The sequence below is a fragment of the Bos indicus genome, chromosome 3 (assembly GCF_029378745.1).
Source record: "Bos indicus isolate NIAB-ARS_2022 breed Sahiwal x Tharparkar chromosome 3, NIAB-ARS_B.indTharparkar_mat_pri_1.0, whole genome shotgun sequence".
Taxonomy (NCBI): Eukaryota; Metazoa; Chordata; class Mammalia; order Artiodactyla; family Bovidae; genus Bos; species Bos indicus.
In genome coordinates this window covers 15,801,116-15,824,539 of record NC_091762.1, presented here as the reverse complement: position 1 = coordinate 15,824,539, position 23,424 = coordinate 15,801,116, and the positions used below count along the sequence as shown (strand labels likewise).

Here is a 23,424-nt window from a genome sequence, read left to right as displayed (position 1 = left end):
GTTGGGGAGCCTGGATTTTGAGGCTAGAAGGCCATTTGTGGGTATCCTCAAGGCTGAGACCTCATAACCCCACATTCAGTTGTTCTGGTTCCAGGGCAGCTCCAGGGGTCCCCTCTCTCCCTCCCAGCCCATCCTTGGCCAGCCTCCTGTCTCTCCCGCTGCTGCCCCCCTGTGGCCACCGCTGCAGGCATCACTGCAGAAGGAGCCAGGTGTGAAGTCACTGCTCAGCGGCAGCAGAGGAAGACTTGTCTTGCAGCAAGCCGCTCCTCCAGACCTCACCTCAGAGCCTAAATTCCAAGGGTGAAGAACCAGAGAGAGGAGCGGAGTTAGGAGGAACAGGGGACTCTTTGGAGTCAGCAGCCCTGGGCTCTGGTCTCTATTCTGTCCCTAGCAAGCTTTGCGACCTTGGACAAGTCGACTACTTCCCTCTCTGGGCCTCAGTTTCCACCTCTGAACAACAAAAGAGGTGGGACCAGTGCTTATGATGGTCCTTCCAGGATTGGCCTTCTCCTACCCACATGCTGGGGCCAATCAGGTAAGCAGCTGCCAGCCAGAGAGGAAATGCCTCCAGGGCCAGGTAGCTGAAGTCAGGGGCACACAGGCCCAGGGAGGAGGAGTCAGCTAAAGGGACCCAGAGTGTGTGCACGCATGCAGTCACTTCAGTCGTGTCCAACACTTTGCAGCCCTGTGGATTGCAGCCCGCCGGGTGCTCCTCTGTCCATGGGATTCTCCAGGCAAGAATACTGGAGTGTGGGGCCATGCCCTCCTCCAAGAGATCTTCCCAACTCAAGGATGAGTGGCAGGTGGATTCTTTACCACTGAGCCACTGGGGAAGCCCACAAGGGACCCACAGATGGGAAAGCAGTGGTACGGACATTTCAAATTTCCACTTGCGTCCTAAGGGCTTCTTGGGGGCCAGTCTTCCTCCACTGTCATTGTCCAGCTATCATAGTACCTTAGGCAAGTCGGCTCCTCCCTCCCTCTCAGTTCTTCGTCTGTATTAAAAAGAGAGATTCATGGTCTCATTTCCTTTAAGGTCTACTTCTCATGAGATAAAAGGCTGAGGAGGGCTCTGAAAGTCCATGGCCCATGGAGATGAGAGGGGCGGCCTGTTTCTCACGCCAAGGTTCCTGCACTGGGCCATCCCTACAAAGAAAGCTGCCTCCCCAAGGGCCCAAGGCCGCATTCCAGATAAGCAAGCATTTCTGGCAGGTCCGTTTGGCCCACAGGTGGCTGAGCTTCCCAAGGGGGCGGTCTGACACCTCCCTCCCTCTCCACAGTGCATGGCTTCAGGTTTCTGCCCGTGGGCCCTGCATGATGACCTTTCACTTTGACTGCAGAGAAGGGCTCAGTGGTGACCTCAGTGGACGCACTCCCCTCTGCTGGGTGCCTCCCCTCAGGCCCAGTAAAGGTACGTGTACTGACTGGTAAGAAGTTCTCCAAAGGGGCCCTGCCCTGGAAAGGAATTTGGGGGTGGGCAGGGGGTAGGAGGGACGCAAGGACTGGGAGGTAGGCACATACAACTTGGTGGAGCAGAAGGGTGACCTGCTGGAAGACTGGCTTTATCCCTGTCCCACGCTGTAAACAATCAAGCCCACCAGCTCCCCCTCCCCCGTCCCCAGCCCCCTCCATCCCCACTGCACACACCTCACCCCACCCCACCCCTTACAAAACCAGTTCCAGCCTTTCCTCCTTTCCTGGTATCATGTGAGGATGCTGTCATCCAACTGTCACAAGGCTGGGAAGCTCAGTGTGTCCTTGGCTCCTCCCTTTCCCTTGTCCTTGGCGCATCCAAGGCCAGGCCATTCTGATTCCCTGCTGTAAATCAGGCCTGCATCGTCTATCTCCCTCCTGAGTTGCTGGCTGACACCTCCTACCTACCTCTGATTTCATCTCTTTCTATTCCACCCTTCCGCCTGCCAGCTACCCTGCACCCATGTGTCTTCCTTTTTCATCCCCCTGCCCCTCACACCTCTCCCCATTTCCTATAGTGAAGCTCCCCCTTAGACTTGCAAGCAGCCCTAAGGGAGAACTTGCTCCCTTGCAGGACCGTGAACTTAACACCATCTGACCACAGGGCTGTTCCATCCTCCCCTAAGGCCTCACCTCTGCCTAGTCTGAAATCCCCTCCCCATCATCCATCCTTATTATCTTCAAGGTCCAGCTCAAAGGCCACCCCTTCCTGGGACTTCCCTGGTGGTCAGTGGTTAAGACTCCATGCTTCCATTGCAGGGAATGCAGGTTCAATTCCTGGTCAGGGAACTAGGATCCCACATGTCACATAGCACAGCACCCCAAAAAAAACCACCACCCCCTCCTTCCTCTTCACCTTTCTGGCACCGGTAAGAGAGTACTTTTAAAACTCTGCTTGGTATTACACTCACATATGTAAATAGATAGTCAATGGGAGTTTGCTGTATGACTCAGGGAACTCCAACTGGGGCTCCATAATAATCTAGAGGGATGGGAGGTGGGAGGGAGGTTCAAGAGGGAGGGGACATAGGTACACCTATGGTTAATCCATGTTGATGTATGAAAGATATCAAACCAATATTGTAAAGCAATCATCAGTCAATTAAAAATAAATATTTTTGATTAAAATGTTAAAAGATAAACTATAATTTAAAAAAAAAAAAAAACCACCTCTCTGCTTGGTATTAAACTAATTTGGTTAGCCTCAGGGGCAAAGACTGTGGTCCCCCCAGCACATAGCACGGTGTTAGGTCTTGAGTGCTCGCTGGCATCTTTTCCCTGTCAGCTCCTACTACATGGTCTCCCATATCAGTAGGTCACAGAGGCCTCAACTTCCCCTTTAGAGGCTAAGTAAAATAAAAATAACTAAAACTTTTGACAGCACTCTACAGTTTGAAAAGCCTGTTCCTTTGCCTTTGGATGATTCATTCCATCATCACAACAACCCCTGAGGGGGATCTACAGGCTCACTTCTGTGATGGGAAAGCCGAGCCCTAAAGCAAGAAGGCCCGCAGGCAGGCAGTTGTGGAGACCGGAGACTGAAAGTTTGCCCAGGCTACCGGTCTAGTTAGAAGAGACCCGGGCTGGGTCTCCACCTGGCCCGGATAAAGACCAGGTGAGTGGGGAAGGGGCCCACTTTAGTTCTATATGGGCAGGGCCTATTCCAGAAGCCAAGGGCTACCAAAGGGATGGGCAGCAACCTTGACGGAAGGCCCACAGGGGAGGGATAGGGAACTCGGACAACCCCCGAGAATTAGTATTAAGGGGTTTCTGTGGCTCTGACCACTGGCTGGTGAGAGCAGCGAGGAGGGATCTGCTATGGTCTGGGTTTAGGCCAATAACCCACACACACCCCCCACCTGCAGTCCTGCCAGACCCTCTGTGAGCAGGTGAAGTGTGGAGGGACCAGGAGTACCTATGACCCAGAACAGATGAGAGGAGGAGATGTCCCTGCACCAGGTGGCCCTGGAGGTTCCCATGGCAACAGCCTGCCAATCCAGCATCTGTCCAGGGCCCCAGCAGAGGGGGCTGGAAGTGGTCCTCCAAAGGAACACAGGCCTCTGGCCTTCAAGGAGCTTATAGGGTGGGGCAGGCTTGAAGGTGACCACCACCCTGTCCCCCTACTCCCCAGCATGGGTGGGAGTAAAAGGCAGCGGTGAGACTGGGGCCTGGAGGACCCAGGGAAGTAGGAAGAGATGGGGAGGATCCTGGAGGAGGTTAGGGCTGGAGGGGGCATGATGAGAGAAGGTGGCGCTGAGGGCAGGAAAGGAGGTGAGGCTGAAGAATGAGGGGCCGGGGTGGGAGGAGGAATGGCAGGTTGGGGGACCGCAGGGAAATAAAGCTGGGGGCCGGTCAAAGGAAGCAGAATTTTTCCACTTGAGAGGGGAAAGCCAAGGAGGGCCACCCCCGACTCTAGTGATTCCCCCAAGACACCCCGGAGCTGAGCACTTAGCTGGGGGAGTTCCCAGAGGAAAGGGCAGAAAAGCCAAGTGCTTAAAATACCAAATGCTTAAACTGGAAGGGCCCAGGCCAGATCCTGGGGGCCAAGCAAGGTCATGTGGCAGAGTCCAGTGGGTCTACCCTCCTGCATGGTCAAAGATGCCCCCGGCCCTGTGGGAAGGAGGGAGCTCTGTTCCCACAGCTCCAGCCTCCCTTGGCTCGTCTCCACGTGCTGTGCCTATGACCAGAGAGCATCCTATGATCTGAGGCTCGGGGTCCCCCCTCTTTACCAGCGCTGCTGTAGGGTGTGACAGAGTGGCACAGTGACCTACAATGGGCAGGAGGATCACTGACGGGGGACACCTGAGACAGGGTAAGCAGAATGGCCAATGTCCTTGGTGTCCTGGCCCCTCCCCAACCTACCCCCTGGGTTAGTGGCCTTTTCTTCCTGATTCAGCAGTTTCAGAAACCTCCAGCTCAGCATATCACTTCCTGAGTGGCTCAGAAAGAGGAGGGGGCTTGGGGGAACTTCCTAGCCTCCTTGAGAGTTCGTTATGCAAACGAAGGAAATGGGCCCTAGAAACGAAACTGAGAAGCCCCATGCAGCCCACACCCTCTGGGAACCCAGGGGGCCAGTTTGTGTCCCCTCCCTTTCTAGCCTGCCTCCCTCTCCAAGAAGTGTAAGTTCTGAACACCTGCAGAAGGCAAGCAATGTGAACCAGGCTTCCTCAGGTGGATGATGGTCCACAGAGCCAGGATGCCAAATCCAGACCCTGGTCCCCAGGCTAGACTGTACTTGCTTCTCCCGACACCCACTCTAGAAGACTCTTTTCCTAAAGCCCCTTTTCATCGACCCTCTGCCTATGAGGAAGTTCTTCCTTAGGTCTAACTGCAATCCCTCATGCTGCAGAAAGTGGGCTCCACTGGACTATAAACTTCTTAACACGCCTCTGTATTCTCAGTACCACACTGCCTCTGGTACACAATAGAGTGTAAATGTTTGCTGAATGAGTGGACCTTGTTCCATCCCCACCCTGCCTCACCCCCCTCCTATTAGAATTCAGTTCAGTTCAGTCACTCACTCTTGTCTGACTCTTTGCAACCCCGTGGACTGCTGCACTCCAGGCTTTCCTGTCCATCACTAACTCCGGGAGCCCAAACTCATATCCATCGAGTCAGTGATGCCATCCAACCATCTCATCCTCTGTGGTCCCCTTCGCCTCCCGCCTTCGATCTTTCCCAACATCTGGGCCTTTTCCAATGAGTTCTTCGCATCAGGTGGCCAAAGTATTGGAGTTTCAGCTTCAGCATCAGTCCTTCCAATGAGTATTCAGGACTGATTTCCTTTTCTCCTTGCAGTCCAAGGGACTCTCAAGAGTCTTCTCCAACACCACAGTTCAAAAGCATCAATTCTTTGGCACTCAGCTTTCTGAATAGTCCAACTCTCAAATCCATACATGAATTAAATAAGCTAGTACCCTTAACGGAGAAGGCAATGGCACCCCACTCCAGTACTCTTGCCTGGAAAATCCTATGGGTGGAGGAGCCTGGTAGGCTGCAGTCCATGGGGTCGCTAAGAGTCGGACACGACTGAGCGACTTCACTTGCACTTTTCACTTTCATGCATTGGAGAAGGAAATGGCAACCCACTCCAGTGTTCTTGCCTGGAGAATCCCAGGGACGGGGGAGCCTGGTGGGCTGCCGTCTATGGGGTCGCACAGAGTCGGACACGACTGAAGTGACTTAGCAGCAGTAGCAGTACCCTTAAAGTCCTTTAACAGTGAGCAACCCATCAGTTCTTACAGAAGCACTTGTTATCAATTATAGTCCCCTCTTGGGCAGACCCCTGGGCTTCCCCGGTGGCTCAGACAGTAAAGAGTCTGCCTGCAATGTGAGAGACCCGGGTTCAATCCCTGGGTCAGGAAGATCCCCTGGAGAAGGAAATGGCAACCCAGTCTAGTATTCTTGCCTGGAAAATCCCATGGACAAGAGGAGCCTGAAGGGTTACAGTCTATGGTGTCACAAAGAGTCGGACGTGACTGAGGGACTAATACACCTCAGCTCTACTAACAGGCACCTTGGACCTGGCCTGAAGTCACACGTTCATTCTGTCCCCCCATGGGGATTTCCAGGCCAAGCAAGAAGCCCAGTCAGGAAGGACTTTCTAAAGAGAAGCCTGGGGCAATCTGGGTCTTCCTGGGCGAAGTAGCCAGAGAGTGGCCCAAGTCAGTGGGACTGGGGTCCAAGATTTGGGGCACTAAGTGGTGAGGTAGGTGAGGTCTGGAGCAAATGTGGAGCCACGGCGCCACCTAGTGGTTCCCTCACCCGCCCCCCCACCCCCACCCCCGCCCCGCCCCCAACGCAGAAGCCTGCGCTGTGAGGTGGGGGTGGGGAGCCCCTCCTCCACACTCTAAAGGGAGTGAAATCACTTCTGAGTGCCAAATATTGGACACATATTTTGTTTACATTGATTTATTTACAATCCTGCTGGAAGAGTCCCCAGCCCTTCAATCTCCCTTTTTGGGGATTAGAAACCCAAGGTTCCCAGGGATTAATTTGCCCAAAATCACTCAACCTGGATTTGAGCCCAAAACCCACTTGCATATTTCTACATCTCCCAGGGATGCAGCCAAGACAGCTGTGAGCAAAATGGGGAGTTCCAGCCCAGAGGGCCTGAGGTTTGCGGGGAGAGTGAGGTGGCGGGGAGAGGAGAAGGTGAGTACCAGTATGAGGTGGTGGGTGTGGGCTTCCCCTGCGCTTATAGAAACAGCCCTAAGCGACAGAGCGCCCCCAATGTCACAGCTCCTACAGAATTTTATTGGAATCTGAGTCTACAGTTCACAAGCAGAGGTGAGGCCACGTGAGGAGCAGGGCTAAAAGGGGGACTTCGAGTCTCTAGGGATAGCTCCTTCCAAATCTAACAAAACCCCAGGGAAAGGCTTCATGCTGGGCCTCCAGCCAGCCGGGAGCCAGCCGGGCGAATCGAATCCCAGGGTGCATGGGTCAGTGTGTGCAGCCAAGGGGCCCACTCTGGGCCCTCCTACAGACAGACAGACAGACACACACACACACAAGTTCTCTGGCTTTAGAATCTGAATTGCCGCATACCTCATATCCCACCCTACAGACACACACACACACAGACACACACACAGACACACACACACACAAGCACTCTGGCTTTAGAATCTGAATTGCCCCATACCTCATATCCCACCCTACAGACACACACACACACACACACACACCACACACACACACACCACACACACACAAGCACTCTGGCTTTAGAATCTGAATTGCCCCATACTTCTTACCCCCACACAACCCTCCTAAAAAACAGGCCTCTCTCCCATCCCCCCTTCACAATCTGGCTGCAAGGGTCGCGGCCCTAAGAATTTGCATTCATTTGCATAGACAGCACAGCAGCTCCAGCTAAGGCCTTTTTGTGGCAGAAGTGGTGTCAGTGCAGGGCTGGGTGATCTCCAGGTTGCTCTGTGAAGGACATTCAATGACACCAACGAAGCTGAGGGAGGTGGCAGCTTAACGGTTCCCAGGGGACAGACAACGTGGGGCCTCAGCCCTGGCGGTGGGGGCTGTGCTCCTCCCTGGGCCCCACAACTCTGTTCTGCAAATGTTTGTCCTTCTTCCCAGACCTGTGGGGGGGCAGGGAGTGGAGGCAGGAAGAGGCCTTTAGAGAACAATGTCGTGTGATGAGAAGGGGGGCCCCCTGACAGGGGACCCTGTTCCCCCTAAGGCAGGTGACAGGGGCAGCCACCATCCATCAGACTGGGGGGAGGGGAGTGTGGCCAGACCTGGTGTCCCAGGACAAGGCCCCAGCTGGGGAGACAGGAAGCAACCTCTCTTACCCCCCAGACCACACAGGTATGGACAGCACAGGGCAACTTGGGAGGGAAAAAACTCTAGCCCCAAAGGGGACTCCCCAGGACCACTCTGGGCTGAGCTCAGGCTCAGCTTTCTGCCCTCAAGAGACAAAACCTCAAACTGAACACCGACAACTCAGGGCCCTTCACACACACAGACACCCCGCCCCACCATCACCTCCTGCCCCTTGCTCTGTCCCACTGACCCAACTCCCCCACAGCTGCCCACCTCTTCTTCAGTGCTTTGTCTCCAAAGAAGTGGCTGAAGATGAAATCCTCAAAGTCGTCCACCGCGTCGTCGTCACCTGTTTGTCTCACCGCCACCTCCTCCAGCTGGTCCTCCAAGGCGTCTACAAAGTCGCGGAAGCGGAGGCGGTCGTGGCGGAAGATGCCATCCTCGCCGAAGTAAGCGGGAGAGAGGGGCAGCTCCTCGGTCAGCGGCCCAGCCCAGGGCAGCCGCGCCAGGTACGTCCTCAGCAGAGAGGCCAGCTCCTGTTGCCGCACGGGGGCTAGCTCTATACCAAAGAAGGCCAGGCCCTCCTGCCGGGCACACTCATGCACACCTGAGCAGCCCTGGGGTGCCTGGTACTTGTGCCTGGACAGCTCTGCCCAGAGTGGCAGGGGGTCATGCCTGTCTTTAGCCCCTTCCTTCCACCGAGGGTGTTTCTGCCTCTCTCCAGAGGGGTGGGGGCGCCCACTTTTCCTGGGGGGCTCCTTGGAGCGCTGTTGCTTGCCATCCTTCTTGCCCGCCCACTCCTCCACCCTTGGCTTGCCCTCCTTCCGCCTCCCCACCAGCTCCCTGTCCTCCTCACCCCGCCAGCTCTTCTCCCGGCCGGATGCCTCCTTCTTATGTTTCCAGTGCTCGGTCTTCCAGTCCCCTTGCCTATCCCACCACTTTTCCTTCCCACTCGGCTCCCTGGAATTCTGGAAGTGAGGCTTCTGATGCCAGGCCTCTGAGACATTGGCAGGGACCCCAGGGTGCTGGCCCCAGTTCTCCAGGCCCCGCAGCTTCTGGGCCAGCCTGTGACCCAACTCAGCCAGGCCAGCCCGGGCTGGATCCCCTCGGCCCGCCTCCTTCAAGCTCCGTTCCAGGTCCTGCTGCACAGACCCCAGCAGCCGCCGCTGCCGCTCCAACTCTTGCCTTAATGCCTGGGCCTCAGCCTCTAGTTGTTTCTTTTGCTCCAGGAAACCAGGGCTTGGCTCCTGCCCCGTGGGGCCTTGCTCCTTGGTGACCTGGCCAGCCTGTGGGCCTCTGCCCCACTGGAGACACAGCCCATCTGCACCCTGGACACAGTCAGCCTCCAGTCCCTGAAGCTGGGCCCGCAGCTGCTGCAGCTCTGACTCCAGGGCCCGCTGGGAGGCCTCGCCCTGCTGGAGGGCCCCTCGGAGCCGGGCATTCTCCTCTTCTAGCCCTTTGGGCTGACGCATCAGGCTCTGAAGCTCTTCCTTCTGGGCCTGGAATGGGAATAGGGATAGAGGACCCAGGGAGTCGTCAAGGATGGGTCCAGTGCCTGCTACCCTAATTCCATTCCATTATAGCCTTTATGGCCTGAGAGACTCAGACGATTTGGTTCTCATCTCCCACCCCATCTGCACCCTTCACCTGACCCTGGGACCCCCAAATTCCACCACAGGCCTTAGCTCTGTCTGTTTATAAGCCCACATGTCTTTAATTCACTTAAAGAGAGCCAAGATAAGACTCTCATTGCCCTATTTCCACCTCCCGTACCCAAAACAGATATTATTAACTGATCACAGCACTTCTTCCCACTGAGTCTTGGCATGTTCTTCAAATCCTTCTCCACACAAGGCTCCAGGTAGACCATGCCAATCAAGCAGAGGTGGCATGCCACGTGAAGCAGATATGCCAGTCCTGGCCTAACCCTTAGCATGCAGGACGGGAACAAAACATGGAAGACGACTGGACTCTAGTGGGAAAGGGAGGGACTGGACTCTAGTGGGAAAGGGAGAGGGTCAGCGTATGTGGGTGAACACAGGAAACTTCTTTGCAGGGAGGAAACTGGACAGACAGACACGTGGCCTAGGGAGGGTGTCTAGTCCACCCCAACCTGCTTGTGCCCACCTGCAGCTGGGCCTGCAGTAGTCGGATGTCCTGGTTCTCCTTGGCCAGCTTATCCAGCAGAAGGGCCATGTTCTGCAGGCTGGGGACACTGTCCAGGACCTCTGAGGTCTGTAGCTGCTGTAGTCCATCCTAAGGGCAAAGGTGGCTCAGTCAGTAAAGAATCTGCCTGCAGTGCGGGAGACCCAGGTTCGATCCCTGGGTTGGGAAGATCCTCGAGAGAAGGGAATGCTACTCACTCCAGCATTTTTGCCTGGAGAATTTCATGGACAGAGGAGCCTAGTGGGCTACAGTCCATGGGGTTGCAAATAGTCAGACACGACTGAGTGACTAACACACACACACACACACACACACAAGGGCAAAGGAGCCAGTCACCCCAGCCCAGCCCCACGACCCCGACAGCCCCCACCAGGCCCCTCACACAGATGGAGACAGTCACACATGCCTGCCCATCCCCCACAGCCTCCAGCATCTCAGTATCAGACTCCACATCTGGCAAGACCTGCAGGTCCACTTCCTCCAGGGGCCCTGTGGGAAAGTGGAATCCTGAAGCTGGCCTCAAGGCACACAGAGCCCTGTCCTCCTCCCCCTCCCTGCCCGCCCTCAACACATACACACAGTCACTGTCCTGTCCTGGACCTCACCCTATGGCTGAGGGGTCCAGCAAGGTAAAAGGTCAAGGGTCACCCCGAATAGCTGACATAAGGCCTATAACTGAGCAAAAAATGTACAGCCCCCAGCATCCCTACTCCTGACCCAGAGAACTGCCCCCATCAGCCTCCCTCAGGGCTGGAAGGGGACAGACACAAACTGGTCAGGGCCCATCGTCACTCACCACTTTCAGACTCTGAGAGACCACCTGAAATGGAGACAGAAGAGTCTGGTCAGGCCCTCAGAAGCAGGGGCAGAATGGGGTCAGAGTACTGCAAGAGGGGCCAGAGCAGAGCCTCAAGGTGCCAGCAGGGGAGGGACCACTCACCAAAGAGGAGGACCCCCAGGCCCAGCAGGACCAGGGACCCGAGGAGACACATGTTGAGGGAGATGCCCAGCTGCCCGCCTGCACCCTCGCCCTGGACCTGGTCCTCCACACCCAGGGTGGCCGCGGGCTGAGGAGTGCCGGGCTCCCGACCCCGCCGCCTCCGCAGACCCTCCACATCCACATCGGTGTCGTCCTCGCTGCTGGAGTGGTGGGCCTCCTCCCTGATCCAAGCTGGGGGAAGGGAGGGGGCCAGGACAGTAAGGCAACTGGAGAGACAGGACAGACAGACAGACAGACCGGAACCAGAGGCAAACACAGGAGACCCCCAGCCCTGATCACAGAGGGAGAGCATGGAGACCCTGCCCACATGTGCCTGGGCATCAGTGACCACCCCTGCCCAGTCTGGAGACCAGTCCTTTCTACTACATACAAGATACAAGAGCAACTTTCATCCTAAAAGCGCCCTCCTGCTCCCACTTGTGCCCCCTGCCCTGGTTCTGTCGGAAACCTGGCCATGCCCTCTCAGCATCTCTTTTCAATGCCTGGCTGCTCCCAGTCCTAGAGGCAGAGGTCTCCCTGGCACCATTTCTGCTCTTCTGCCCTTCTCACCGCACACACAATCACCCAGTCTCACCCACCCCGCCGGCTTTCCCCTAGAGCAGATTGAGTCCCTCATTCGTAAACTCCTGACTGGCCTCCCTAGAGCTCCAGGCCTGGATGTCTGACCACCTCCTGTCTCTTCCACCTGGCTGTCCCTGGGGACCAAACACTCCACACACTGCCTGCCCTCCAACCTGGTTCTCTCCTGGCACCCCCCCCGATGCAGGGCAAGACGCCAGTGCTCCACGAGCCAACCTCAGCCCTCCCTCTTTGCCTCGCATGCAGTTTGACAACACGACCCCTAAACATCTCAGCAGCACATGCCTCGCATCTGCCTTAGTTCAGGTCTTCCTCAGCTTCATCTGACTGCAGTTGCCCCCTAAATGGCCCCGGACCCCGCCTCCCCCTCCACGCTGTCACCCCTCAACAAAGATGCATTCACACACTCCTGCCACCAGCCTTGGACGCAGCCTCCTCAGTACAGGACAGGGGAACCCAGCCCGGTGTTGATGCTGCAGCCCTGGCCTGCAACGTTCTCTTCCTCCTACCCTACCTACCAAAAGTCCACTTGCTCAAGGTTCCACGCAAATGTCCCCTCCGGTGTGAACCTTTTCCCCAACTGTCCCTGCCTCTCCCTCCCCTCGACCTGTCCCCGACTAAACCACTCTCCCCCCCTTCCTGTGGGGGCACCTTAATCACACCACCTTTGCCCCCTCACAAGTCCGACTTGCACCCTGGCTCAGTCTAGTCCACCTCTTACACAGGCCGTGAAGCCAACCTGCTTTCCCAGAGCTGACTCGTGGAAGGGACTCAGGGAATGAGAGCCAAATCTAGAGGCAAGTAATAGAGGAGGCCCCACAGTAGAGAGGAAAGAGTTAACCTAGACCTAGGCCCTGCCACTTATCAGCTGTGTGACTTAAGCCTGAGTGTCCCCGGGGGTGACGGTGGTGAGGATTCACTGATACAGCTTAAGGAAGGCTCCAAGCTGCCAAGTCCTAGGGCCTGGACCAGAGCTGTGCTCGGCAGTGATGTCTATCTATTCCCACTCCAACACCTTCTAGAAGGATAGTGACAGGAGAAACAAGGAGGACTCTCACCTGTTTTGGGGGATGAAGGCAGGCTGCGGTGGGGGCTCTGATCCTCCAGGTCCTGTGAGTCTGGTTCCAGGCCTACCACCTCAGGGGTCTCTTCCAAGTCTCCCTGGGCCTCTGTGTCTCCTGGGCCAGGGGACTCCACTCCAGGGTCATCACCTTCCAGGACACCCTGCTGCGGATACAGCCGTGAGCACTTCCCACTTCCCCTGGCCCTCCCCACTTCCCGCCCTTCCCCCAGGGAAGGTCCTCACCTTGGCCTCAGCCTCCTCAGACAGGATGGGCCCAGATTGGGAGCTCTCACTCTGGGACACCGTCTCTGTGGCGGGAGAAAAGACTCAGGAAAAACACCACGGCCCCCCTGGCTCCCACAGGCTGCAACCAGGCAGGAAGGGACAGGAGAAAGCCAGGATGGGATAAGGGAAGGTTTAAAACTGAGATCAATGCTGGGAATAAGACCAACTGGCCTCCCTCTCCCTGAGGAAACTGGGAAACCCCAGAACATGGAAGACAGGTGGCTGCACCGCCCCCCTCAGCAGGGCCCTGTTACCTCCTCCATCCAAGGTCCCAGCCGATTCCTCAGCAGCTGCCCTGGAGGGGCTCTGAGGGGCCCGGGGAGCTCGCTCGGATTCTGGGTCATTCCCAGATTCAGGGCCCAAGGTCTCCACAGGCAGGCTCTGGGGGCAGGGGTACAAGCAGAAGGGCTGCTCTAGAGGAAGGACGGCAGGACAAAACCAAGAGCACGGGGTGCTCTCCAGGGTGCCCGAGACCAGCCCGTGCCCAGGGGTCCCAGCCCACACCTTACACATACATAATACACTCAGCAGTGGCTGCTCCAAAGGGGGCAGGGGGCAGCTGGCACTGTGACCTCTCTGCTCAACACAGTGTTCAGCCATTCCCTAACTTCACTTGCTGCTCTGAGGAACTTTTGGAGGCCAAGTTTCTGTGAAATGAAGACGCACCACTGGGGACTTTCCCGGTGGTCCAGTGGCTAAGACTCAACATTCCCAATGCAGGGGGCCGGGATTTGATCCCTGGTCAGGAAACTAGATCCTGCATCCACAACTAAGACCCAGCACAGCCAAAAAAAAAAAAAGTAAATGTTATTTTTAAAGGAATCCTATATTTACAGGAATTAACTTCAGCCTCCTGGTACTTACTACAGGCTGTGTTCTTATACTGACAGCATAGAAAGAGGAGTCAGAGTAAACCCACCCTACATACAGCCTGGGCAGGCACTTTGCCTGGTCTGTATGGTGAATGGGAGTACATGGAGTTGAAAAAAAAAAAAGAATTAAGTTATTCAATCAGACATTAAACTAATTAAAAAAAAAAAAAAAGGACCACTGGCCCAAGACACTGGACCACTCTACAAACCTGGCAGCCCACCACCACCTCCCCAGAGAAGCAGCTGCAGCCTGGGTCTCCCTCCCCACAGGTGACCAGCTCAGTAACTGGCAAGAGAACAAAGTCCTCTGGAGCCCAAGGATCACAGTCCCATCCCCCACGGGCTTCCCCCCAGTTCTCACAACGGGCCACCTGCTCCATCTGCCAAACTTTTCTGGCTTTTCCTGCTCCCTGCACACCCCTCTCCCAGGAGCTGACAGAAGCCCACCTCACCCCAGCCACAGCCAGCCTGCCTCCCAGGGTGTTCTCAGCCCAGCCATCTACAGCCTCAGCCTCTCCTTTTTCTGCAAACGCCCCCTCAGCAGGTCCACCACCTGCTCATCCCATCCATGGCTTCCGCTAAACTTCCAAGAATAATTCTTGACCTTAATATGTTTCTTTACAAGACTCTTTTTTTAAAAAAGATTTTTTTAATGTGTACCATTTTAAAAGTCTTTATTGAATTTGTTACAATATGGCTTCTGTTTTATGTTTTGGTTTTTTGGCCCCAAGGCATGTGGGAATCTCAGCTTCTGGAACAGGGATCTAACCCCCAGCCCCTGAGTTGGAAGGCAAAGTCTTAACCACTGGACCGCCAGAGAAGTCCCTCTTTACAATTTTCAAGTCATCTTTTTCTCCCAGTCCCTCTTATGTTAAAGGAAACACAACTCCTCCTCGTTAAAGGGAGGACAGCAAGGTGAAACAGCTGGCCCGAGGTCCCCCAGCTGTCTGCAAGGCAGCCAGGGCTCTGGCTGGGAGCACGGCGTCGTCCGCTCTGCCAGCCAGCCCCAGTCCATGGGTCCTGCTCCAGCATCATACTGAGGGCGGCTCCCTCACTCCCCATCAGTTTCTTCAAGGCCACTCAAACCCGACGTCTCTAACTCAAACTCCTGAGCTACCTCCCTCCCTGTGGGATGAACATACCAAGTCCTTGACAAACTCTCCAGCCACTCCATTCCCCATCCTGCCAGTCCCCTTCTCAGAGGCTTCAGGGCACAGGAGTCCACTGGGTTCTCATCCCACCAACTACAACCTGGACTGCAGGACCTTCAAAACGCTCTCCCCCTGTTCCCACACAGCCCACATAGTGGCTGCACCCTCTGCCCACAGCAGCGATGGTCCTGACCCCCTCCAGCTCAGAGCCTGCCCGCTATTTTCCATCAAGGGGCGGCCCGAATGCCTGAGCCAGACCCTATAGGCCTCCTCCGGAGGCTCGCAGGCTCTGATCCAACCTCACTTCAACACTGTCTGGCCCACGTCTCCACCTCCTCCATCAGACCTCCTCAGTCTCCCCAGCACAGCTCATCTACTGCTGCCTCAGCACCTTTGCTAATGCTGTTCTCCCCACCAGAATTTCTCCCCTGCTTCTCACAGCTTACCCCAACAATTCCTTTCTTTCAAGCCACGGTCCAACTCCCAACTCCTGACTCCTGGGGCCTGATCGTATTCTCCCTGCCCCTGGAGTTCCTCTCAGAACCAGCAGGAGGTGACAGGTGTGATAATCAGGAGCAAGGAAGGGGGACAGACCCAAAAAGCAGCCCAGCCTGGCCAGAAACCCTATTCCATATGGTTCCCAGGCCTGCTCTTCCTACCTCTGAGCCGGCAAGCACCCAGCTATTGTCCGAGTCTGGGCAGGAGGCCATCACCGTTGAGGTCCCCGCAGCTGCTGAGGCTGCCACCTGCAGAGAAAGGCTCTCTTAGGGACTCCAGCTCCCTTTGGGGGAGATGCGATGTAGACAGAAGCCTCAGCTGGGTTCCAAGTGTAAGGGCTGGGCAGTCACTTCCAGAACCAGCCTGGTTCCAGTCCTTCTGACCCCAAAATCCGAATTCTTCTGGGCAGTATTTGCCTTGCAAATCAGAACGTACCAACAGCTGCAGTGAAGTTTGCCTTTCCCAGGGAGCAAAAGAGCCCTTGGGAAACTGGGAAATGGAACTGACCTTGAAAGGTCAGAGAAGCACAGGGCTGGAAAAGCTCTGGGAAAAATCCAGGCCAACTCTCTCATGTTATAGTCAGGGAAAATGAAGGCCCGAAAACTGGCTGACTTGACTTGCCAGCGATGAATAGCAAGTGAGAAGACTGAGGAACAATCTGGCCCTCCCTTCCCCTCCCCAGGCTCCCTCACAATCCCACCTCCTCCCCCAGGGCCTGGAAGAGGAAACCCCATGGCCTTCGTCAGCCACAAGTCTCCCACCAACCCATCACCCACCGTTAAGTCCTCTGTATGGTCTAGTTTGGGGTCCTGTTCACTGGCAACACGATGGAATCAATCAGCTAAGATTCTGATATAACTGAGTTCAAGGATCAGGCTCCGAAAAATCTGCCAAATGATTCTCACATGCAGCCAGGGCCGAGAGCAACAGCACAGCTTACATCCATCTGAATATACCTTTAGTAAGTTTCCTTGTCACTCTCCATTCTAGGTCTTTTCCCTTCTTAGCAAACTCCAGCGTTTCACCTGAGGACACTTGAAGGTGACTAGGAAAAGGGATTTGTGGCAACTCTCATGTATACAGAAAGCACTGTACCATTTGCAAAGCATGGACAATAACCACGGTTGTGGCCCTATTCCCTGCTAATCTGCTCTGACATGGTGGAGTAGGGGTGGGAAATCACTCCAGCTTCAAAAGCCTGACACAAAGCAGGACAAGAAGAGAAGGACCTACCCCTCCGTCTGTGACCAACACTATGGCCCCAGGCTGGCAACCGGGCCCTGGCATAAAGCTGAAGGGAGGATGAGCTAAGCCCCTGGTCTTGGACTGTGATCCTTTAGAGGCTTACAAGACTGCTTGCTGAGGGGCTAGAAGGATGCTAAGTGGAAAAGGATCCTGAAAGGAAATCCTGGGGAGAGGAAGTAAGGCTGGGGTAGAAGCGCAGCAGCTCTACTGTGGGAAACCACTACACTTCCCCCTTCAGTGGGACACACCATGGGAGCCCTACACAGTGCCTCCCAGAGACAGGCCCCCATCCCACAAGGAGAGAGAAGAACGGCTGCAGTGACTTCCCCACACCGCAGTCCAGCAGGACACCCCCGGCCGGCTTCTACAGGCATCCACAGAACCATCACTGTGCTGCCTTCTGGTCTCAGGCCCCACCCCCGCCACTCTGTCATCATCTCCCCAACCCCAGTTGCTGCGTGTGACTCTTAACAGGTGGCAGCAGGAAGGAAGTGGCAGCAGCTTGGGCTGAAGTCCCTGTTTACCCCTGGCTGTGTACAGCCTGCTCAGGTCCTCCAGAAGCAGGCACTATGGCAACCAGGGTGATGTCAGACCTACTGTCTCCATGGAAACCAGAAACGGTATTTGGGTCAACAAGACAAACACTTCTGAGACCCAAACAGAATACAGTCCGGAACCTGTGCACTCAGGGTTCCAAACCCTGGCTGGTACCTCTCTCTTGTTTGGATTCGCTGAAGATCCCATAAGTTCTCCCTGTTCCCCACCAGGCCAGCATCTCACTGCCTTATTAGGAAGTTCTTTCTGCTGTCTAATTCCCACCCTTCCCTGCTGCTTTCAGATCTCTTTCTTCTCATCAACCTCTTGGAAGAACACCCACCTCCACCCCCTCCTCACTACTCCCTCTCCTTTTTTCAGGCAAGATTCAACAAAAACATCCTGTAAGGACTGTCAGGGACTTATGCTATTTCCAAAAGACAGCTAAAGGGGGAGCTCTGCCACTCTGTTCAAAGCTGGGAAGTTTCGTCCAGCTAATTTCAACCCCTCTAAGAGCTGTTTCCCCAAACCTCTAAAATAAAGCACCCAGGGCTACAAAAACTTGTCTGGGAGACCCAGAGCAAGTTCCTGTTTTGCAAACGGCCGCCCATGATCCCCCTCCCTCCCGGCCCAGAAGTGACAAACAGCTCTATAGATCCTGGGTGGAGCTCAACCCTTCAACGTTCTACCCCTCCTCTCCTCTACCCTTCCTCTCCTGGGGATCTCTGTTGCCCCTGCCCCGCTAGGGCATTACCTGACCCAGCTCTTGCTTCAGTCTTCAGCTGAACTTGTTGCTGCCTCTCCGGCTTTACAGATACAAGAAAGGAAGGTCACGTGACTGGGAACTGACCAATGGAAAGCCAACTTCCCTGAGGGGGGGCGGAAACTTTTGGCCAATAACAGCTATACTTGAGAGCCGCAGGGGTGCGGCGGGGGCGGGGCAGTGGGGGCCGCCTGCAGAGCCCCTAAACCTGGGCTTACCTCCCGGTGGGACACTGGGGTTCCAGCAAACTCACCTGGGGGTCACCTCCCCTCCTTTTCCAGTGGCTAAACAATTTCTGAAGGGAAGACCCAGAACTGAAAGGCAAGGGGGTGGCATGTCCAGGACAAGGAGCCAGGTTGGTCCCAGGATAGACAAGAGACAGCTGCAGGATGGGGGAGGAGAGTGGCAAAGTGTGGGTTGTCCCTACCCTCACCCTGGCGCCGATTGTTTAAGGATGCCACTATTCTTTTTTAAAAGGGGCAGAGGGGGGTGCTGAAAAGCATCCTAAAATGCAATCTGCTAGACCAGGGCAGCCCCTTCCCCCACCCTTGGAGCTACACTGACCTCCTGACTCAGGAGTGGGAGTGGGGTACTACACGGAGAAGCACTAATGGCAATTGTCTCCCTGAAGCCTTGGGGCCGAAGATCCTGCTTGGCTCTAGGCCTGGCCCAGGAATGTGCTCAGAAAGGAAACTTGTGTTCTCACAGCAGGGACACAGGGAGAGATGGGGCAAAGAGGCCTCCCCAGGCTCCACAGCTTGTATTAGGTCAGCTCAGGGGCCTGACTCTTCCAGCTATCCCCACTTCCAGAGACCCTGGGGGGTCCCTGTCCTCACCCCCCCAACCATCGTCACCAGCAGTGACTGACTCATTCCAACCTTGTGCACACCAACACCAAGGAGTCCGGGTGTGGATCTTCCGAGTCATTTTATTAATCCAACCGTACAAAACTTTCCCCACCACATCTCTGCCACCCCCACTTTCTTCCAAAAAGCAGTGGCATGAAAGGGAGAGAGGGACTGACCAGGCAGCCCCCCATCCCTGGCCAGGAGCCATCTTACAAAATGCAGGGCGGTGCGGGGGGTGGGGTGGGGTGGGGTGGAGACCACAAAAACATCAACAGATAGAGGGGCAAACAGAACCACTAACACAACACAAAGTTGAGCAGTGAGGGGGTTGCCATCTCTGCTGCTGGATGGCAGGGAACACTGGAAAAGAGAAGCCGAGGCCACTCCCTTCCTTCGCACAGCCTCGAAGGCTGCCTGCTCCACCGGGGGAAGGCAAGAGTTCTGCAGTATACCTGTCTTCTCTTCACATGTGTAAGGTCCCAGGAGAAGTGGGGGCAGGGGACCACCAGCTTCTCTCAGGGCCAGACCCCTAGCCTGCCTTCTCTACCCCATTTGAGGAATGTGTGTAGGAGCTGTAGGGAACAGCGCGCAGCTGTGAGGGGCTCCTCATGGGGCCCCAGACCCATCTCTGGCAGGCAGGGCTTAAAACATAAAAAATAAAGCCTTGGCATGGAATTTGGCTGAGAAGGATGAGAACAGCTCGATCACCAGGCCAGAGAAGACAGAACAGCAGGGAGAGAGGGGAGCAAAAACATCCAGGCTCTGGACTGCATTCTAGTACCGCATCAGTGAGGGTCCTGCAGACTCCCCAACCCACAGGCTGTGACAGGGATCCTTTTATCAGGAGAAAAAATGAGGTATAAGGGCTCTGCGCCTTTTCAAGCTTTCCTTCCATCAAGGCAGGGAACTCGAGGCGCCGATGTTGAAGACCAGCGCTTAGTGGGGGAGGAGGGGTGTACAACCACAGAATCTGGGCTTCCAGGACAGTCTGAATGTCAAATATTCTGGTCTGTCAGACCACACATCCCAATTTTTGGCAAAAACATGGTCATTAGGGAAAAAGCACAAGAGAGGCTGAGAAAGGACCAGTGACTTTGGTATGAGGGAGATATGTCCTGACAGCATCTTATCTACTGTCTCCAAGCCCCAGATCACCAAGAACTGCCATAGCCACGTACTCTCCTGCTTCTTCAAGCTATTTGGTTTCTGAAAGGGGACGAGATGGACAGGTGAAGGAGTCAAGGGGAAGGTAGGAAAAGGGGAAAATCTCCATTTATTCCCTAAAGCTATCTCCCAGCGCCCATGAAAGGGCTACCGCAGAGATGGGAAGAGACCCAACTCCTCTGGCCAGAAACCTTTAATACTGGACTCCAAACACTAAGGCTGGAGCTGTGGAGCTAGAGAGGCATGTTAGGCACAGGTGTTGGGGGCATCCATCATCTGTAGAGGGGACACCCCTGCCCTTCGGATCTTCCTCCAGCCTCTTTCCTCCTGCAGCCATACCCCTGGGTTTCCAGAGACAGCCACCAAAAATGGCTCTCTTGGCAGGGCTTTGGTTTCCTGAACCTCTGTAGATCTCAATGCGTAAGTTTCCACAAGAGTGAGAGATACAGGCTCTTCTGCCTGCCCACCTCAGTTCCTTTTTCTGCCCCCAGGAGCCACTGGGTTTCTCCCCCTTGGGGATGGGAAGCCGATGGAAACCAGGACCAAGAGCCAGACAAGAAGGCAATCACCCTGAAAGAGCAGGGAGGAACATGTGCACTTCCCTGGGCCCCTCGCCAGCATCACCCATCGTTAGCGGCCACCAGCTGCCCCATGCCCTCGCGGATGTAGACAGACTGAATCTCCTTGGTCTTGAGGCAGAGATCGCAGGCCCAGACAGCAGAGGCCTCGGTGGTCAGCAGCCCATAGGCGCTCTCAGTCATGCCTGTGCACTCACGGTGGAACCACTTCTGGCAGGAGGCCTCACACAGAATGGCATCTTGGTCGTCATTCACCTCGCTCCGACAGGCACCACATGGATACACCAGGCCTGGGGGAGGCTGGGGTCCTGAGCCCCCACCTGCCTTTCCAGGGGGTGCCAGGCTGTTGGCATCTGGAGTGCCCCCACCCCGCCCACTGCTGTTTGGAGGAAAACTGGGCTGATTCCCATTAACAGCAGCAGCCGGGGAGCCCGAGTGGGGCTCCTGGGGAAAAGCAGTGGCCGCAGGGGGATTTAAGGGCTTCCCCCCATCCTCACCACCAGGGCCAGGAAAGCCAGGGTCCGGACCAGGGAAGGGACTTGTGTTGGGAGGCAGGCTGGGGAGCCCCTGACCAGGTCTCTGGAGAGAAGGGCCAAAAGGTGCCCCTGGCTGGGCAAAGCGTTGGGGGAGAGAAGGGGGGCCCAGCTCCCCTCTGGGAGGTTGTCCCATGGTGGGTGAGATCATGGGGCCAAATCCCCCCACTGGGCCTGGCATCATCTGCCCACCAGGCGGGCTAAAGTTCTGACCCAGAGGCTGGTTGAAGGGTTGGCTGGGAAAATTCATGTTACCTGGGGGTGGATAGCCAGGGCCCTGGGGGGGCATGTTGAAAGCAGGGCCCATGGGGCTGGGAGGGAAAGGGGGTGGCTGTCGACGAAGAGGCTGAGGACCTCCTCCACCCCCAGTGCCATAGCCTGGGGGTACCTGGCCTGCCATGCCCCCCTGGACACGGAAGCCCCCAAAGGGGACGGGACTGCCAAGGAATGGAGGGGCCGCGCCCCCCACCTTAGGGGCTCCGAAGTCATCCTCAAAAGGGTTGGATGCAACCAGGTGATCCACCATGGGAGTTGGGGGTGGTGCAAACTCCGTCAGGTGAGAGTACGCAGGGCCCTGGGGAAAAAGACGAGGGAAAGAGGATCATGGAGAGAGACCCAGAGCTAAACCAAGAGAGCACCAGAAACACAGAACCAGTTTTAGAGGCTAGTACCGGCCAGTTCAGACAGACCTTAAAGTGCAACGAAGAAACAGTGGAGACCACAACCAACACAGCGCCCTAACTGTTCTGAAAAGGGGCAGAACTACACTGGAATCCTAGTTTTGACACTGAGTAACCTCAAAGTCCTGGAGCAGGCACTGAACATGTTTAAGCCTCAGGTTTCTCACCTGTAAAACAATGCCATCTCCCAAAACCACTGAAGCATTTTAGCACAATCCCTGGTACTTAGAAAAGGTTCAGCAAGTGATAGCTGTTATCATCATGGGGGAACCAGAACAGGACAAAAAGGGGAGAAGACGATTCTAATCCCCGCTGACAAAATCTCTGGTCAAATCGTCTCATCCCTACCCTACTCCCAAAATGTTATAAAACTGAAGGAAAGGACCAGAAAAGGAACAAGAAAGACAACTTTCTCTTCCCCCTGCAGCTGATGCAAGATGAAGACATTGGGGTGACAGAGCAGAGAACCCAAAGGGGCTACCAGAAATTACCCCCACAACCAACCACCATTCACCTGAGTGTTTGACTTCCTTCGCTTCTTTTCTGGACTCTTCATTTGCAGACCTGGAAAGGCAGTAAAAGGCAGACACAAACAAGTTTCCCTGAGGTTTCCCCAACATCCTTTCTCCCAACCACGATCTAGGAGATTCTTCTAATTTCAATATATTCTTGTTTATTTACTTAGTATCTAATACTTTGTTAGATACTAACAAAGGTACACTACGAAGAAGAAATGGGATGCCACACTCTCAGCTGCCTCTTCCTTTAAATGAGAGACGTCCCCATCTCTTGATAGCCTCAGACTCCCAAGTGGCTCCTTCATTCCAGGTGCCCCAAACTCTAGGATCGGCAGTCAGTGACCCCTCGTCACCAACCCCTGGAGGGCTCCACCCACCTATCCTTTCCACTGAGCCTCCCCTCTCTTCAGGGCCCTCAGCCTGAGAACCGCCACCTCCCCGGCCCGCCAGCCCTCCCTCCAGGTCCGAGAGTTCTGAGCCTCGCCAGCGCCAGCCCCAGCCCCCTCAGCGTTCTCACCGGCCTTGCCCTGCTTTCTCCCGGTGCTGGGCGGCGCAGGGGGCGGTGCGGGGCCGCCACCTCCCTCCAGCTTGTCCGGTGGGGGCGGCGCCGAGGCGGCCATGGAGTGGGGGACCCGGGTCAGCAGCGGCGGGGGACGGACGCGCCCTCGGGGTGCACCATGGCCCGGAAGGGAAGGCAGGGGCGGCGCAGGCCCCCGCGCGGCCGCAAGCCCGACGTGCGGCGAGGCTGGGGTGCCGAGCCGCGGCGCCAACTGCACGCTCGCCCGGCCTCACCGCCCGCCAGCGGCCGCAGCCACAGGAAGCGGAATTCGGCGTGGCAGCCACCACTGCGCTCGGCGAGGAGGGGGAGCGAGGCCCGGGCCAGACCCTCCCCCGAGCGCTGGGCGGGCAGGGCCGTACCAAGGCGCAAGCCTGGGGGAGGCCGTCTCCAGCCCGGGAGCGCGGCGTGCCGGCTCGCTAGGGAAGACGGCAGCCCGTCGGCCCTGCGGCTGGGCCGTACCATCCCGCGCCGAGGGGCCGCCGCAGGGGTGCACGCTGGCCCGAGCCGCCTGGGGTCAGGCTGTCCGCGATCCCACCCCGCCTCGGTCCCCGCTGCAGACACGAACATCCCCTGGCACGGTGGCCCCGTACGCCCCACCCCGCCGCACCCTCCTACGCGAATCCCTAAGTTCTCACT

General features: G+C 56.2%; 1 protein-coding gene and 1 non-coding gene across 5 annotated transcripts; one reads left to right on the top strand and one right to left on the bottom strand.

The window, feature by feature from the left end:
- Positions 1-6,368: 6,368 nt before the first annotated feature.
- On the bottom strand, positions 6,369-23,032 carry PBXIP1 (PBX homeobox interacting protein 1). 4 transcript variants are annotated; one of them, XM_019954215.2, is made up of 13 exons: positions 22,747-23,032; positions 22,226-22,275; positions 21,501-21,605; positions 15,528-15,614; positions 13,100-13,226; positions 12,804-12,868; positions 12,556-12,724; positions 10,859-11,089; positions 10,715-10,738; positions 10,325-10,407; positions 9,880-10,008; positions 8,026-9,251; positions 6,369-7,568 (listed from the first exon to the last, which is right to left on the bottom strand). In XM_019954215.2, exons 1-13 carry the CDS (start codon positions 22,847-22,849, stop codon positions 7,490-7,492), a joined length of 2,478 nt encoding a protein of 825 aa, XP_019809774.2. In that variant the 5' UTR covers positions 22,850-23,032; the 3' UTR covers positions 6,369-7,489. The 4 variants fall into 4 exon arrangements, with proteins under 4 accessions (XP_019809774.2, XP_019809784.2, XP_019809794.2 ...); XM_019954225.2 differs by having other exon boundaries at positions 12,556-12,721; XM_019954235.2 differs by lacking the exon at positions 21,501-21,605 and having other exon boundaries at positions 22,747-23,031.
- LOC139182392 (small nucleolar RNA SNORA51) lies at positions 13,693-13,823 on the top strand. The gene has a single exon (XR_011566057.1). It is a non-coding gene; the product is annotated as a small nucleolar RNA SNORA51 (small nucleolar RNA).
- Positions 23,033-23,424: the final 392 nt, after the last annotated feature.

What these genes read in the sequence shown, in the direction of transcription:
- PBXIP1 (XM_019954215.2), bottom strand. Translation starts at nt 22,849, where the DNA reads ATGGCCGCCTCGGCGCCGCCCCCACCGGACAAGCTGGAGGGAGGTGGC. An exon ending in CTGAGGAGGCTGAGGCCAAG is followed by an intron (nt 12,725 to 12,803) that starts GTGAGGACCTTC and finishes CTGTATCCGCAG; the next exon opens with CAGGGTGTCCTGGAAGGTGA. An exon ending in TCTCTCAGAGTCTGAAAGTG is followed by an intron (nt 10,408 to 10,714) that starts GTGAGTGACGAT and finishes ACTTTCCCACAG; the next exon opens with GGCCCCTGGAGGAAGTGGAC.